This window comes from Mastigoproctus giganteus, chromosome 9 (genome assembly GCF_048544385.1).
Source record: "Mastigoproctus giganteus isolate SK-2022 chromosome 9, ASM4854438v1, whole genome shotgun sequence".
NCBI classification, from domain to species: Eukaryota; Metazoa; Arthropoda; class Arachnida; order Uropygi; family Thelyphonidae; genus Mastigoproctus; species Mastigoproctus giganteus.
This window is the reverse complement of record NC_143583.1, coordinates 151,675,378-151,691,472: the sequence shown is the minus strand read 5'-3', so window position 1 is coordinate 151,691,472 and position 16,095 is coordinate 151,675,378. Positions and strand designations below refer to the sequence as shown.

At 35.3% G+C, this 16,095-nt stretch overlaps 1 protein-coding gene across 4 annotated transcripts in view; it reads left to right on the top strand.

Moving 5' to 3' along the window:
- Positions 1-16,095, top strand: part of faf (ubiquitin carboxyl-terminal hydrolase-like faf) — a 1,326,265-nt gene that overhangs the window by 467,107 nt on the left and 843,063 nt on the right. For all 4 annotated transcript variants that reach the window (XM_090382082.1, XM_090382083.1, XM_090382080.1 and 1 more), the window contains 2 exons: positions 5,923-5,994; positions 8,021-8,124. In XM_090382082.1, coding sequence (XP_090238208.1) covers positions 5,923-5,994; positions 8,021-8,124 — 176 coding nt within the window. The remainder of the gene's footprint in view (positions 1-5,922; positions 5,995-8,020; positions 8,125-16,095) is intronic.

The window sequence follows — 16,095 nt, the reverse complement described above, 5'->3', positions numbered from 1 at the left end:
TTGAAGATTATCTTCGTAAATGGGATTTGCAATTGGATAAGAAAAAAAAAAAAAAAAAATACATTGGTTTTGGACAAGTGCCCAGTTCATCCAAGGTTGACTTCCAAAAATGTTGAATTAGTTCTTTTACCTTCGAAGACCACATCACTGATTCAACCTCTTGTAGGGTTGAATCAGTGATGAATCAGTCTTTAAGACCTTTTATAGATTGGATGTGAGGCGAAGAATCATCCAGTCTATAGATGATGGTTTGGGAACATCATCTGTTGTCGCAAAGCAGATAACTGTTTTAAATGCACTTTATATGACACTGAGTATCTCGAATGAAGTTTCTGAAACCTGCATTAGCAACTGTTTCAAAAATTGTGGATTAATTATTCATGATGGTCAGCTAAGTCGTGGGAGATAAGAAGTTTGGACTCTAGGTGTACACATGGAGTTCAAACTTCTAATCCCATGATCACGTTGAAAAGCCTAAAGACATTGGTGAACTGGAGTTTAATGAATCGGTGGACACAGATGGTGATCAACAAGTTATTACAGCTTTAACAGATGAAGAAATTGCCTACTCTGTTACTGATAATTCCGCCAAGGGGGAGGAAAATGAAGATGAACCCAAACGAATTCCAGTTAAAAAAACTACCAACTCCTAAAGCTTTAGCTGTCCTGAGGAGAGCATTGGAAGAAACTGGTGCAAGTGATAATGTATTAATATAGACTGTTTTACAATATCGAAAAATCTATAAATAGACCTTGTAATGATAATTACAGTCTATTTTGTTTAAAACTTTTGTTTAAAAATTTAAAACAGTCTAAAATAAGTGCTTATTTTAAATTATAATCATATTACAAAGTGTTAGATTTAATTAATATGTATATTTATTAAGCTATGTTCATAAGTACAAATTTATTTTTATTTTGCTAACCTGTGGATATTCTTTCAATTTTCATGTATCATTTAATTTGTAATAAACTTTTGCTAATAAAATGTAAATTTGTGCTTTATATCTTTATTTTTATAATCTGTGGCTAACATTCTTCGATTTTTACTTATTTGAATCACCGTTTATTAGAATCAAAATTCAGTTTGCAAACGTGGTCACTATAACCGGTGCTTTCTGTATTTTTTCCAAGTTTCTTTTCCACTCTAAAAGTTAGTCAACGAGTAGTTAATTCTAACAATCTATCCATAGATATATTCCCAATAATATTAAAATTTCTAATATATATTTTTTAAATCTTCACATACATATTCAATGGCATTAATATCATAGTGGTATGGTAGCAATCTTTATTTGAAGGAGAATAAGAGAAATTTACCTGAATATGATACGTAGAACTGTAACTTATTCCATATGATATCGAGATAAATTTCTCTTATGCTTCTACAAATATTGATATCAACATAGAATGTACTGAGCATCCTAGCTCTGTTATATACAAGTAGCCCTCGTTTTGTGCTGGTCCAATTTGTGCCGATTCACAGTAGTGCCAGTCACTAACCACAACGCCATGAATTTTATTTATTTTTGAAATTTATTTTATAAATTGAAAGTTTAAATCGTCAAACAAAATTTATCAGCATCGTACTGTACTATGTATCATGCTCTGTTCATGTGATCAAGAACAATCTGAGCCAATCACAGATAATACAACATCAGTTTTGCAACCAATGGACTAGGGGGTAATAGCCACCTTTAAAGCCTATTACTTATGGCAGACATTTACAAAAATGGTAAAGGCTTTAGACAAGTCCAACATTACCATCAGAGAATATTGGCAGTCGTTTGGTGTCTTGAAGGGCATCAATCACCTTAACACAGTCTGGCAAGAAGTGACTGTTCATTGTCTAAATGGAGTCTAAACTTCTCCCAGATTTCGTGCATGACTTCAGAGGATTTGAGCCACAACAGAATGTAGAAAACATTAACAGGCTGGCACAAAAGGCAGAGTTATAAGTTACAGTTGAAGATGAAACTGAGCTCTTGAAAAGTCAATCAGCAACTCTTTCAAATGAACACCTTGAAGCTGCAGAACTTAGCTAACAGCAGGAGGAAGAGAAAGAAAAAGCCTCCCCTCTAAAAATTATGAAGATCAGTGATCTACAACCGATTTTTGCAAATGTAGAGTCCTGTGGGCGTTGGTGCTTTGTCGTTTAACTAATATTACTTTTCTTATTAGTTTATTTTTTTTTTTTTTTTATTGAAGCTTTATTCGAGGTTTATTTTAATCAATTCTTCAATGGAGTCTACTATGCCCCCCTTTTTTCTCAACTCCCACGTAGCACCTGACTTATTAACTCCCAGAAGATTCTAGATTCGGGGGGGGGGGGGGGGGGGGGGGGGGGGTTTCAGTAATGTTAATTTCCTCACCCGGACACTAGGCTCTGTGTTCAAAATGACTGACACGACTCATATATATATATATATATAAAATTGGTTTATTACATATATACAAACTTGGATTATTTAACAAATCAATACTCATTATTCACTTTACATTAATACTACGGTTCTGGCCATTAAGGTCTTCCATACATCATCATTTCTTGCCTCTCTACTACTAATACTCTCCTAAAATCAGTTTAACTAAACTCTTAAATACAATTGACATTCTTATGTTTCTTATTCCTACTCTTTTAGCACAATTGACATTTTCATGTTTATTATTCCTACTCTTTCAGCACAATTGACATTTTTATGTTTATTATTCCTACTCATTTAGCTCAATTCTACATTCTTCTCATGGCTATTACAATTCTTCTTCTTCTTCATTGACATTGTATAAATTTACATACAACTCTATCTGCTCTACCCGTCCAAAATTATTAAATTTTCCCCTTCATTAATTAGTCTGTAAATTATACTATAACTAGAATCAATCCTACGTAAAACTGGTTCAAAATATTTCCTTAATCAACTACAGAACATGCACTGAGTTTACTGAAAGTGCTCTCGCAATCTCATTTAAAATTTCCTAATCTTCCTACAGTCCTTTGCAAATATATATATATATGTACATAAACTGTTTGAAACTTACTTCTGGGATTTGAATCCTCCCGCTAACAAAATGTTTCGCCTGCGTCTTTCCGCTCTGCATTTGGGGTCCACCATCAGTCGGGGATTTCTCTCCTTCAGCTCCGGAACTGTAAACATCTGCTAGGGATACTGTCTATTCCGTCGATTCTTCCTGGTATCATAATTTCCTACGCTGTGCCCGATCATTCAATCGCAGTCGCTCCTTTTTACTCTATTTCTCTGTGTAGACTGCAGGGCTGCCCAGTGTACTTTCGTAAGCATCATCTCTCGCCTTCTTCCTAAATATATTTCTAGGAGGGGGTTTTAGGACTTCTTCCTTCCATCTCGAGAAAGTTCCTATCTATACTTTACTTAACTATCGGAGTTTAGCCGATTCACCAAAATTGGTCCTACAGGTGAATTACTTCTAGGGGTTGTTTCCCCAGCCTACCTCTCAAAAACTTTCATCACTTCTTCGAAAGAACCTTTTCTCACCTCCCGAAAAAAAACTTTTCTCTCTCTTTTTTCGCGCTTTTCCCGCGCTCTCTTCCCTTTTTATTTCTCAAAATTTAGTAACGCCTTTCCTTTCCACAGCCAATCATTTCTCTTTTTCCATCATCATCCCATTCTCACTTGCCTATTTCACGTGACGTGCAATAGGAGAAAGGTCACCGGAAATTCCCAGCATCTCAGAATCTCTCCTTAACCATCCAGAACATCTGTGTCCATTTACTTGACCTACCTCGCCCCAAAATTGACCAAGCGTTCTCTGTTAACGGTAAATCAGGATCGCTCCCCGCTGGCCCCTACTGTGACCTCTCGTGAGCACTCCGTCTCTCGTCCCTCGCCATCCACTGACCACCCACTGGTCCATCTAGCTATCTTCGCTTGCTCTTAGGGAGTGGACGCCGATCATATTTCTCCCTCTAATGTCTCTACATTAATTACAAACTCTACTTAATTCAGTTCCATTAACGTGACCCACTATCTTAAATTTTATGACTTTAAGTGTTCTCTTGAAAGGTTTACATTATCACCCTACCTAGCATTCTTTCCTTAATTATTTTATATTTAATTTAACTTGTAAGACTTTGGGTCTTACAGTCCCTCATTAATGAGCTCTGTGACATTGATTATGACTAGGAGAGGAGTGCCACAGTTAAAAGGGGTATCATATCAACCCTGACCCATTAGTTATTTTGAAATTCTTAAAGAAAGGAGGAAGAAATGCCGGCAATCAACACTTGCTTATCTCTTCAAAAAAAGCAACCTCCTCAACAGAACCTACAAAAACCAACTAAAAATTTAGCATTACACCACTGTTAAAATGTTTTGTAATTTATTTTTTATTTATTATGTGTAACTGTATTTATGTAGGTTAAAAATAAAACCCTTTTTTTTAATTAAAAAAGTTTATTTCTAAACTTTAAATACTCCGTATTGTGAAAAGAGTAGATAAAAGTTTTGGTGCGTGGAACCTAAGTCTGTGATTTCCCATTAACTCCATTATATAAAGGGTTCCATTTACACAGATTCCATTTGTGCCAGTATCCCCAGGAACATAACCCCAGTGTAAATCGAGGACTACCTGTATGATCAAAGGCAGTAATCTTTAAACTAGGAATCCTTTTTGTTCAAACTTGGAATCAAATCTATATATTTTATTTTGAGAATAGCATTTTGCCTAATCTAAAAGTTCAAAATTTCTAAGATCTTCACTGTAAACAGTATTTTTCCAGGAAAGCTAATCCATTATTTCCTGTTTTCTGAATGAACAGTTAGGAGATTTGTTTAACTGAATAGTATGATAAGGTGTATTGTCTATAATGACAACAGCCTTTTTGAGTAAATTGGGTAACTGTTTATCTGGCGACCATTTTTTAAAAAATGGCAAATTCTTCTGACTGTGATAATCCCATTATTGTTGTTTGCTTTGTTTGAATTAGGAATAATTCCTATTTCTCCACCTGCACATAAAGCGATAAGTTTTTTTTTTTTTGAAGCAGTTCTTGATTGATAATGCTGCAAACATTTTGACTTTGCCAGCATTTTCTAAATGCCCAAATTGCTATCAATCCAAGTTTCATAAAAAAAATAAGCCTACTTTTTCTTCTAAGTCTCATTATTTGTTGCAAATATCTTGTCCTTTTAAGTATAATTTCATTTTTTTTCCTCATTATTTTGTTTTGAGATTTCTTCCCAAGAAAACTCAGTTTCATAAAAAATATTTCAAAGGGATTCTCTTTTAAAAGTAAAATTTATTTTTCCTTTCAGACCTGAACTAAATTTAGGTATTATTGAAACTCTTTTCTCATTTATGTAAAAGTCTTGGACAATTTGCCTTAACTTCTTGATCAAATCCACCAGAGATACTCCACAGCTTGTTTTTTTTTTTTTTTTTATTTAAAAAGGGTTTTTGTTATCCTAATTTTTTTAATAGTCATTTCTCAAAATTTTGTGGCGACATTTGCATGCCTTGTCACTTGTTTAATTGGCAAGCTTGGAACTCTATTTAGTGCTTCCTTCTAAAAATAATGACATTACTATGCTTTTGCCCTGACTGTGCAAACCTTTCCCTTTTGGATTCATTGATGTAGATGGTAGTTCTTCCATTCCTTCTTTACTAATAAAAACCATAGACTTGATCAAACTATGCAGTTGTTGTGATGAACTTTGATAGTGTTTACCAGTTCCTTATCCAAGTTATGCCGTGACACTACCTATATCTCAAATGAAATTGTCCTGGAATCTTGCCAGGCACAGTCACATTTCACACTGTAAAACAGTACTGATTTTTTTAAATAGTTAATTCTTAATTGCACAATTAAAATATTTCTGATCAACTCCTTTTTAAGTAGATCCCAATTTTTTGTTAAGGTACATTAAAATGTTTACTCTTTTTCAGATTTGGAACTGTTTGGCAGAAAATGCCATTTATGTCTCAGATAGAGAGTCATGCTTTAAGTGGTTTTCTAAGGTAAGAAGTAAAACTGTTCTCTGTTGTAAAACACTGTTTTCGATATTTTCAAAATTGGTATGCTGTGAGACAGAGAATTTTTTGTAAAAGAGGTTACAAATAGTCCCACCTTGTAAACTTTTCTGCAAAATATATATATGTATATATATATATGCTAAAAAAAATTATTTTTGATGATGCACTTTATTAACTAAAAATTTTTCAGTTGAGGTCGGTTCAACTCAGTGTGTGCTATATACAAGACCGTCTATAAATATATGACATAATCAAGCCTATTCTCATTTTTTTATGAGAATAAGCTTGATTATGTCATATATTTCATGTATATCAAATTTGCAATTATGTCATTTATACAAAAGGTTTAAACATGCTTTAAAAATTAAAACCCAGTAGAAAAATCAAAGGAAAGAGAATAAGTACTACTGGATACTATTAAAAATATGAGAATCATTATTATATTATAATTTGCATGAAAAACTTTACAAGTAAAAATACACATATATTTATATAGATATGCTTTGATCTACAAACTTTGTACCAAGTTGGGGTGCAATCTCATAAAAAGATCATGCCTGGAATCGGGCCCCACTTTCTGAACTTTTGGGAGCAAGGTTTAGTCTTTGGGTTTGGCTTAGTTGTTATTGTTATGTTCTAGTAAAATGGGATGTGTTTGTGATAATTTGATTTTTTTGATTATTTTTACATTAAATTTTGGTGAGAAATTAAAATTATTTTATTTTTTAAGTGTTTCTGTATTGGATTTGGTGGACCATGGCCTAAGTTGAAAAAGAAGGAAAACATTAAATAATTAAAGATTATTGTGTGTCTTTGTCATATATAAGCTGTGAAACAAAGACAATATTAGCAGTGCTGATCTTTGAACCCTTTCAAAAAGCTCAACATCTTTTTTAGTTGTTTTACATTGCTGGATACAGTATTCTGAGTGTAGCCTTATAATTTTTTTTTTTTTTTTTACGAAAATCCCAAACACAAAAGGTATCAAAACCTATAGTACTTAGTGCCACGCATGGGTTGAAGGAGAAGTATGGGGGAGGGGGATGCCGGAAACTTTGCTCTAGAGACTAAACATGGATTACACCACTTCAAGCCTCCAATAAGCAAAGTGGTGGTATTTATAGAACTTAGTACCGTGCACGGGTTGGAGGTTGTGAAGATGAAAGAAAATATTTGTTGACATTAGACTTGAACTTCTGTAGACTAATTTTCAATAATTATGAAGGAAGGGTGTTCCAGAAAACAGCAGTTGAATGGATAAATGAGGAAGGTGAAAAGTAGGTTCTGTGGGTTTGAAGTTGGACAGTAAATGGATTTGGCTGGTTGTGGCACATGTTTGGACTGTTTTGAAAGAGAGAGAGTGGAATTATAGAAGCCAATTCAGAATTACAGTGCCCATTGAAGAATCTGTAGAAAAGTCATGCAGCAGAAACAGTATGTCTAACATAAACAGAAAGGAAGAAGTCATCCTAGCCAGACCATGAAACGGTCACAGTAGTCCCACTCATAATTTTATTCTCACAAGAAATGAACCTCCGCAAAGCACGCACTGCAATTCTCTGTTCACAATGAAGCACATTCTTTTGAATGTATGTTCTACATCATGCTCATAAAGTTTCATTTAGTTTTCTATGAAATTTTGAAGATCCTTTTTATATCATGGGTAATGATACAAATCTCATGGAATTTTTCTGCTTCCTAAAACACCTACAGCTATATGACCATTTTTTACTGTTCTTATATTCACCACGTGCGAACCTGCATATCGTCGATAGATGCAATATTGCCTAAGTAGTCCTTTTGCCAGAAATAACAGTGTAAATATCAGTACTGAATGTTATTTGATATTCTCAATATCAAATTGCATTAGTTTTAAGATTTACATTTAATTGTGCTGTTGTAGAATGTGTTCACATTTTATTAATAGTATTGCTGAAATTTTAGGTTTCAGATAGTATTCCTTTAATTCATGTTATTTGCATTTTAAAATTATATTCCCATAATTTTTCAGTTAATGGGAGAAGAGCCTGACCTTGATCCTGATATTAGCAGAGATTTTTTTGAAAGCAATATTTTGCAACTTGACCCATGTCTGCTCACTGAAAGTGGCATGAGGTAAGTAAATATTTTGCACATCACTAAGAATAATTTCTAGTCTTATTTGATACCAAGTTACAATTCTGTGATTGGCTAATTATAGATGCTCTCAATGTGGGCACTTGTACGTGATGTGGAGGGAGGGACTTTCCTGTAATGCTCTGTTCATTGAGACTAGTATCACTGGGATCCAACCCATGGCTTAGGTTCCAGGATAATAACATAAGAGTCCAGTGTGTTACCTGATCTCTACCACCTGTGGAAATTTGTAAATAGGATGCTGTTGGTTGAAGGAGTCCAGCTTTATCATACTACTTTGGCTCCTGCTTCGGCAAAACAAGAGTCTTGGAATGGCTTACCAAGATCACTTGGCTTTTCGGTTCACTGAAAAGCCAAGCCAAGTCCATACGCTCTCATTCTGAGAGACAGGATTCAGGCTGGTGAATGTGTGGGTATAGTTCCTGGGTAGCACTGGTGTCCCAAGTAAGCATGTTTATTGCTTGCTGAGTAGAGAGCATCCCTTTAGGTTCTGGTAGAGTTTGAAGAGCCTGGCCACTGAAACAAATAAACTCCAACAGATCCCTAACAGAAAACTGTCAATTGCATAGATAATATCAACTCAACAAAAATTCAGACCAGAAGATATGATAGCAGATCCAACATTTTAATATCTGATAGTACATTCCACTTGTGAAAAGAACAGGATTGTACAATAGAAACCCTTAATCTGCCCACTTGTGGCATATTAAGGGTTTCTACTGTATGATCCTGTTCCTTAGGGATTCCTTCACTGCTTAGGCATGTGCTTATACAAACAGATACATTTTCATTGTTCATCAGTTAGTACGTGTGAAGTGGGTGAGCACGCTTCGAGATGCAGTTGTTCAGTATGTAGATACGTATTTTGTCATACTAAGAAAAGGAGTTGTTCTTTCCATACAACAAAAGCTCAGACTCATCCATGAACATGAAAAAGGTGCTGTAGTTCAGCTTTAATGAAAGAGTATGATGTTGGTGATCAAACTGTATGAGATTTAATAAAGAATAAAGTTAAATTAATCAGGTTTGCTGGCATTTCAGATAGTGCTGTAGGTATGTCAAAATGAAAATTGATGAAAACTTCTTCATACAGTGAACTAGACAAATCACAGTTATATGGTTTAATCAACACAAGGGAATCTGGTTTCTTGGATAATTTGCACTGCTCAAGCTAAGAATTTTTTTTCAAAGATTTACAATTACTGGAGAAATATAATGATTTAAATATAAATTAAATAAAATTAATAAACCAAACAAAACATTAGCCTGTGAAACTGAACGGAATGCTTCTGCTTACAAAGTTCCTAAACAAAGGTTGACCATTTTATGTTGTGGAAACTTTGCCGGAACTATTTTTTGGAAACCCCATGCAATTGGGATTGCAAAAAAACTTTGTGTCCTTTCTGGAATGGATGTTTCAAATTTACTCATTTATTACTATGACAATAAATCAGCTTCGGTTGACTGATTTTTTTTCTGACTGGTTTACAAAGAAATTCATTCCAACAGTGCATCAGCATTTGTAGATGCTTAATCTAACAGAAAAAGCTGTTCTACTTTTTGAGAATGCTGCTACTCACCAAAGTGAGGAAATTTTAAAATCAGGTAATTTGAATATTTTTGTGAAATTTTTGCTACCAAATGTGACAATATTAATACAACTGCTGAACTGGGGGCTGATTAAAAAAAAAAAAAAAAAAAAACACACAACTTGTTGGATAAATTAATCAAGGAAGGTAATTTGTTGTTATTTTGGGAAATGACAGTACTGGATGCAATTTATGAAATTTCCATATTTTGGACGTCGATCAAAAGCACAATTTTTTTCACAAAATATGTGTATCTGCCAAAGACAAAGAAGTTCTCGGTGACAAGACTAATAATGATATATTATATTTAAGACATACTGAAGGTTTTTAAATTTTAGATGATGAAGCAGTTGTTGAGTGGTTTAGTTCAGATAAAAGTTTAATCTGCCATAATGTGAAATGTTGTGATCACAACATAGTATGTGGGGTTAGGTATGAAGAGGAGCCAAACAGAGACAGACTCGGGGAAACAGAAGAAAATTTATTGCTAACAAATAAAATCTCATGTGGTACCGCTTTGTTTCATGTGAATTCTAGTCTTGACTTTGCAGAGCAAGAAATCATTCTTGCTGACAAGATGATGCGTAATTTACGTCTGCTATTTATATTAAGATCAGTGATATCAGAAAACAAACTTCTTTTCTTTCCTTTTTTAATAAATATGAATATTATGTGTGTGTAATCAATTTTTATTACTTTTTTATATTAAATACATATTGTTCATAATTGTGATTTTTGTGATTTTTTGCTTATTTTGTGGATTATCTGCTGAAATTAATTTCCCAACCTTCCTCGGTTGATTTGGGGTCTTCTGTAGTTAGAAGCAAATGGCTTCCTCTCCACAATACAGTGTGACTTCCAAAGGGACAGATCCGCATTAGACCATCTTATTAGACTGAAACGGTCTAGCCAAGGCACTTTCTTAAAATGTGAGCATGAACTGGTAGTCCATGTTCTTTTGATATGGTAGGAGGGTGCTGAGGTTGCGGAAGAGAACAGGCGGTGGATTTTCGGGTGCTGAAAAGGAATAAGCACTTTTGGTATTTTTTCTGTATTCTTTGTTAATTAACATACTACATTGTGTTCTGCAGAGATATTAAATAGGCTTAGTATTGTTCATTAGCTTATTTTTTGAAATTTAACTAATGATTTCTGTAAGTTATGACTCACCAGTGTTGGTGCCAGTATTGTTGAAATTGCCGCCTTTGTAGTCAATATGAAATAGCATAAGTATATCTTGAACTGATAGTGTAAGTTATAACAGAACTAACTAGATAGTGGTAATACATAGCAATGTATTGGGAATCTGTTAGCTTAGTATAATATTATAAATTAATAAATTTTATTAAATCAATAAAATAAAATTTATTTTATTTTATTGATTTAATTAACAAGTACAGACCAATGTTGAAAACAACTTGCAAGTTAGGGTTGAATTTGAAAGTGTCACACAGCGTTCTTTTGGGCGTTCTATGTGAGTTTGAGGTGTGTGCTAGACGCCCTCAAAGAAATTAATATGAGGTGCCCATCAAGCTCTCAGCTGCCCAACTCAACTACCATTGAAGGTAGAATGCACTGGTCCCACAGGAACAACTTATTGTTGGTGACAGGGAATATATTATGCAAAAAGGATAGGTGGAATAGGACCAGGGTATGTCTACCAGGGGCAAAATTTGATGACATTGTAGAGCAGATATCATCTTTTAATGGCACAAAGGGTGATATTGTTGTACATGTTCGCACTAATGACCTTAAGAGTAAGAGATCTGCAGATTTAATTAACAATTACAGAACAACGTTGAAAAAAACTTGCGAGTTAGGGTTGAATTTGAAAGTGTCTGCAATTCTGCCCAGACATGATAGGAGAGAGTGCCTCCGTAGCCAGGTGGGCAGAAGCAGCAGTGAGTAGCACACGCTTCTTGATTAGACCGGGGTTCGAGCCCACAACCACCAAATACGAAGGATGTGGAAAGATCAGGGAATGACCACCGCATATCTCCGGAGCAATATGGCCTTAGTTGCTAATGCTCCTAAAACTAAATAACAAAAAAACAAACGATAGGAGAGAGAGAGTATATGATGAGAGCCTTGTGAAGCAATTTGGCCCTGGAGAAATTGTGTAAGGCTCATTGGGTAGAATTTTTTTCAGTGTGGTGTATGCTTGTTAACAGAAAGACTGTTTCTACAAGGATGAGGTATACATTAATAGAAAGGGTGCAAGAATATTTGCTGATGCTATTAAGGCAGTGTTAGCTAAGTCGGGAAAATTGCTAACTGTGGGGGATACACAGACTGAAAGATTAATAATAGCCACAGGCATAGGTGAAAGTGATTCTTGCACTGCTTCTATTGTAATGAGCAGCAGCTTAGAGAGCAATTTCCGGGGATTTCCACGACTGCTGAGAGTCACAGTGGAACAAGTAAATACATGGGCTGTGTTAGGGTAATTAAGAGTAGGAACAGGTCCATACATGCATATACACTAATGTTAGAAGTATGGTTAATAAATTTGATGAGTTTGAAGTGCTGGTCAAGACATCAAAGGCGGATATTATTGGGATATCAGAGACATGGTGTTACAGAGGTGTAAGCAAGGCAGAATTGGAATTTGGGGTATACAATGTGTATACAGCAAGGATAGATAGGGTTGGAAGAGAGGAGGGGTTATGCTGTTCGTTTCGAAACACAAAATCTAAGGAAGTGCATTCAATTGACATTGGTGGACTATGTAATGTTGAGTTAATGTGGTGTGACATAAACACTGGGAAAAGGAAAATTAGAGTGGATGTGTGTTATAGGCCTAATGAATCTGATGAGTATAATGAGCACTTATGCAGAGAAATAGAGTGATCCAGTAAATCAGAATGTCTTATAAGGGGGAGTTTCACTTTCCAGAAATTGACGGAACTTGTGGGCTGGTCACTCACATGCTAGCAAGACTTATGTGGATTTATTGGAGGATTGTTTTCTACAGCAACATGTTCGAGAGGCAACCAGAGGGAGTAATAGTCTTTACCTGATTACTAGCCGTATTTATTCATGCATTAAAAATTTGCAGATAAAGGAACCGCTGGGTGACAGTCATCACAGTGTATTGATGTGGGATTTACTTGAAGATTTAACTACCATTAAGGGTAAAGAGAGGGGCTTTTGTTTTCGTAAAGGTGACTACAATGGTCTCAAAAGTTTTTAAATTCTATACAATAGGATCAACTGATGATGTTAAATGAAGCCCCTGAATTCTTCAGGGACTTAATCTTGGAGGGTATTAGACTTTTAATACCAACTAAGAAATACTGTTCAAATTTTATGCCTAACTGGATGTCAGATGAATTAATGAAACTTGTGTCAGAAAAATAAAATGCATGGGATGCATATAAATTATCAGGCAACACAGACACCTATGGCACATATAAGCTAGTCTGTAATCAAGTCACAAAAGAGATTAGGCAGGTGAAGGCAGATTACAAGAAATATTTGGCAAAGGATGCAAAGAAAAACAGCAAAGAGTTCTTTACTTATGTAAACTCTACAAGGAAAGGGATGAATCAATTAGTCCACTTAATATAGATGGTTTTGACTATTGATGATCACACTCAGGTAACTGATAAACTGAATGAGTATTTTGCATCTACATTCACACATGAGTTATTTAAGGAGAGGGGAATGCGAGAAGTTTATCAAACTTTAACAAGGGGTTAGTGATTTTGTAATAACTGAGAAGTGGAGGAGAAATTGTTGAATTTAAACATAAGGAAGGCCCCTGGGGTCGATGGGATCTATCCAGTTATATTAATGGAGGTGGCAAAGGAAGTAAGCAATCCCTTAACCATTATTATGAGAGCTTCCTTGGACTCAAGGGAGGTCCCCATGGACTGGAAGTGTGCAAATGTTTCCCCAATTCACAATAGGGGTTCAAAATGTGACGTGTAACGACCGACTATCCACCACCAATTCCTCAAATGCTGATCTTCTTTTAATTCTCCAGTGGAGTAACTTCTCGAATAACCAGATCTTCAGATCCTTAAATGCTGATCTTCTGCTATTTCTCTAATTACCTGAAGTTTAACTTGTGTTCCGGGGAAAATATTGATGTCACTTGTTAAATAAGCATTGCATCTAGACATGACTGCAGTAGTAGTTAAGACACAGCATTGGTTTGTTAAAGGGAGGTCTTGTCTGACCAATTTGATCCGATACAATGATGTAGTCACAAAGGAACTGAATGCAAAAAATAATTTGATATCATATACTTGGATTTCAGGAAAGCTTTTGGATACTGTTGCATATGGAAAACTGTTGTACCTGATGTGTTTGCCTTATTTTCCCAGTTATGCAACATGATGGCCATTGAAAGACAACTCCAAACCATTGATTGCTTCAAATACTGGGAAATGGCTAATGGTTTAAATTGTTTCTGCAAAATCCCTTTGCATGCATTTTTGTTATATGCGTAATCTCAATCCTGACATGTATTCAGGTTTAGAGAAAATGTTATTCCAGTAGTATTAGATGCATAATTCTTGGAGCCCACATTTCATAAGGAGCTGACTTTCCTTCATCTCATTTGTTAGTTCCACAGAAAGTGCATAATATGTTTTAATATCATCCACGCCCTCTCTGCTGACTGGGCTAGCTGGGTGGGTAAAGCGCCAGCCTGGTAACTCAAAAGTCTTGGGTTCAAATCCCGCCTCGGGCTTGATTCAGAGTAGTGCAAAAACCTTGGGAGGTGCATTATGGCCACAGAAGCCGATGTGCGAACAACTAACAAAAAAAAAAAAAAAAAAATGCCCTCTCCTTTACCTTTTGGAGTGTGCAGACCATGCACCTTACTCTGCCTTTACTGTTGCCCTTGTATGACAAATTAGCTTATGTGTCTCAGATATAGACATCTGCTAGAAATGGTGTGTATACTTTAGTTTTATACTTTTGGCCAGATTCCATTGAACATCAGGCTGCATTATGAGGATTCCATTGAATCAGGCTGCATTATGAGGATTCTATTGAACATCAGGCTGCATTATGAGGATTCTATTGAACATCAGGCTGCATTATGAGGATTCCATTGAACATCAGGCTCCATTATAAGGATTCCATTGAATATCAGGCTCCATTGAACCTGGTACCATTATGAACAAATTCATAATGGTACCAGGGTATTTTAGTTATTTATTGTGCTTTCAAACTGAAACAGTATGGACTTCTGTTTTTGAGTAATACTGGGACAATATTTATGACATCTATCACACTGCTAAGCATACAGTCACTATTTGTATCCAAGAGCCCCTCTGAGATTTACATATAACAATAGATGTGGTTGCCACTTCACGAAGCCATCCTTTCCACCAATGCCACTTATTATTCACCATCACAGAACTCCTCCCTTTGTAATTGGGGAAAGTATTTTACTCCAACATACCTCTCTACTTGCCACTCTGTTCAGCACACAAGCCTGCCCAACATACTGATTTTTTGCTATTATTATACAAATGGCTTGAAATCATAATTGTCTGTGGAATATGCCAGTCTTTTCAGTCATTGTGATATCCATGTTTAATTCAACATCTCTCTCTATGCAGAGTTGCATGCTATAGACGTAGCCTTGGATCACATTGAAATCTGTCACTATCAAAAATACCAGTTCTCTCTTATGTTCCTTGCAGGCCTTATCAGTTATGAAGTATAACTTTTATCCAGTCTTGCCCCAGGTACAGCAGAGGTTATGTTATCTTTTTGAATCTGATTTTGTTATATTGAAATGCTCTTATACCACATGAAAATTAATACTTTAGTTTATTAGGCTGTTCGCCTACATTAATATACATTAATATGAAGTTTCGGGTATCTTACCAACACTCATCATCAGAAAAACTGTTGGGTATCACTGAGATACCCGAAATGTCATATTAATGTATAGTAATGGCAAACAGCCTAATAAACAATAGTATTGGTTTTCTAGTTGTATTAGAGTGGTTTTAATATAATAATAATCTTAATGGAAAACAACCACTTATCATCCTTCCCTAATTGTATAGAATCTGATTTTGTATTTGCTTTTGCTGGATCCACAGCCACATTTGAATTGGAGAAAATGTTTTGGCATGTGCCACCACCAAGTTAGTAGTGATTGTGAATAGCTGTTGCCTGTTAGTTCCCTGTACAGACTAATGGAGTAATGAAGAAATCCATTAACTGCCAACTCCTTAACTAATCACTGATCTGATGATCAGTGATTGGTGTTACCAACTCTGTACAAATTCATTGGAAACGTTTGGTGAAACTCAAGCTGTTGCTCTTGACAGTTCTAAGTTCTTAACCCCTGGCTTGTAGCCGTGAAGCGTATTGTGTACGGTGTATGCCT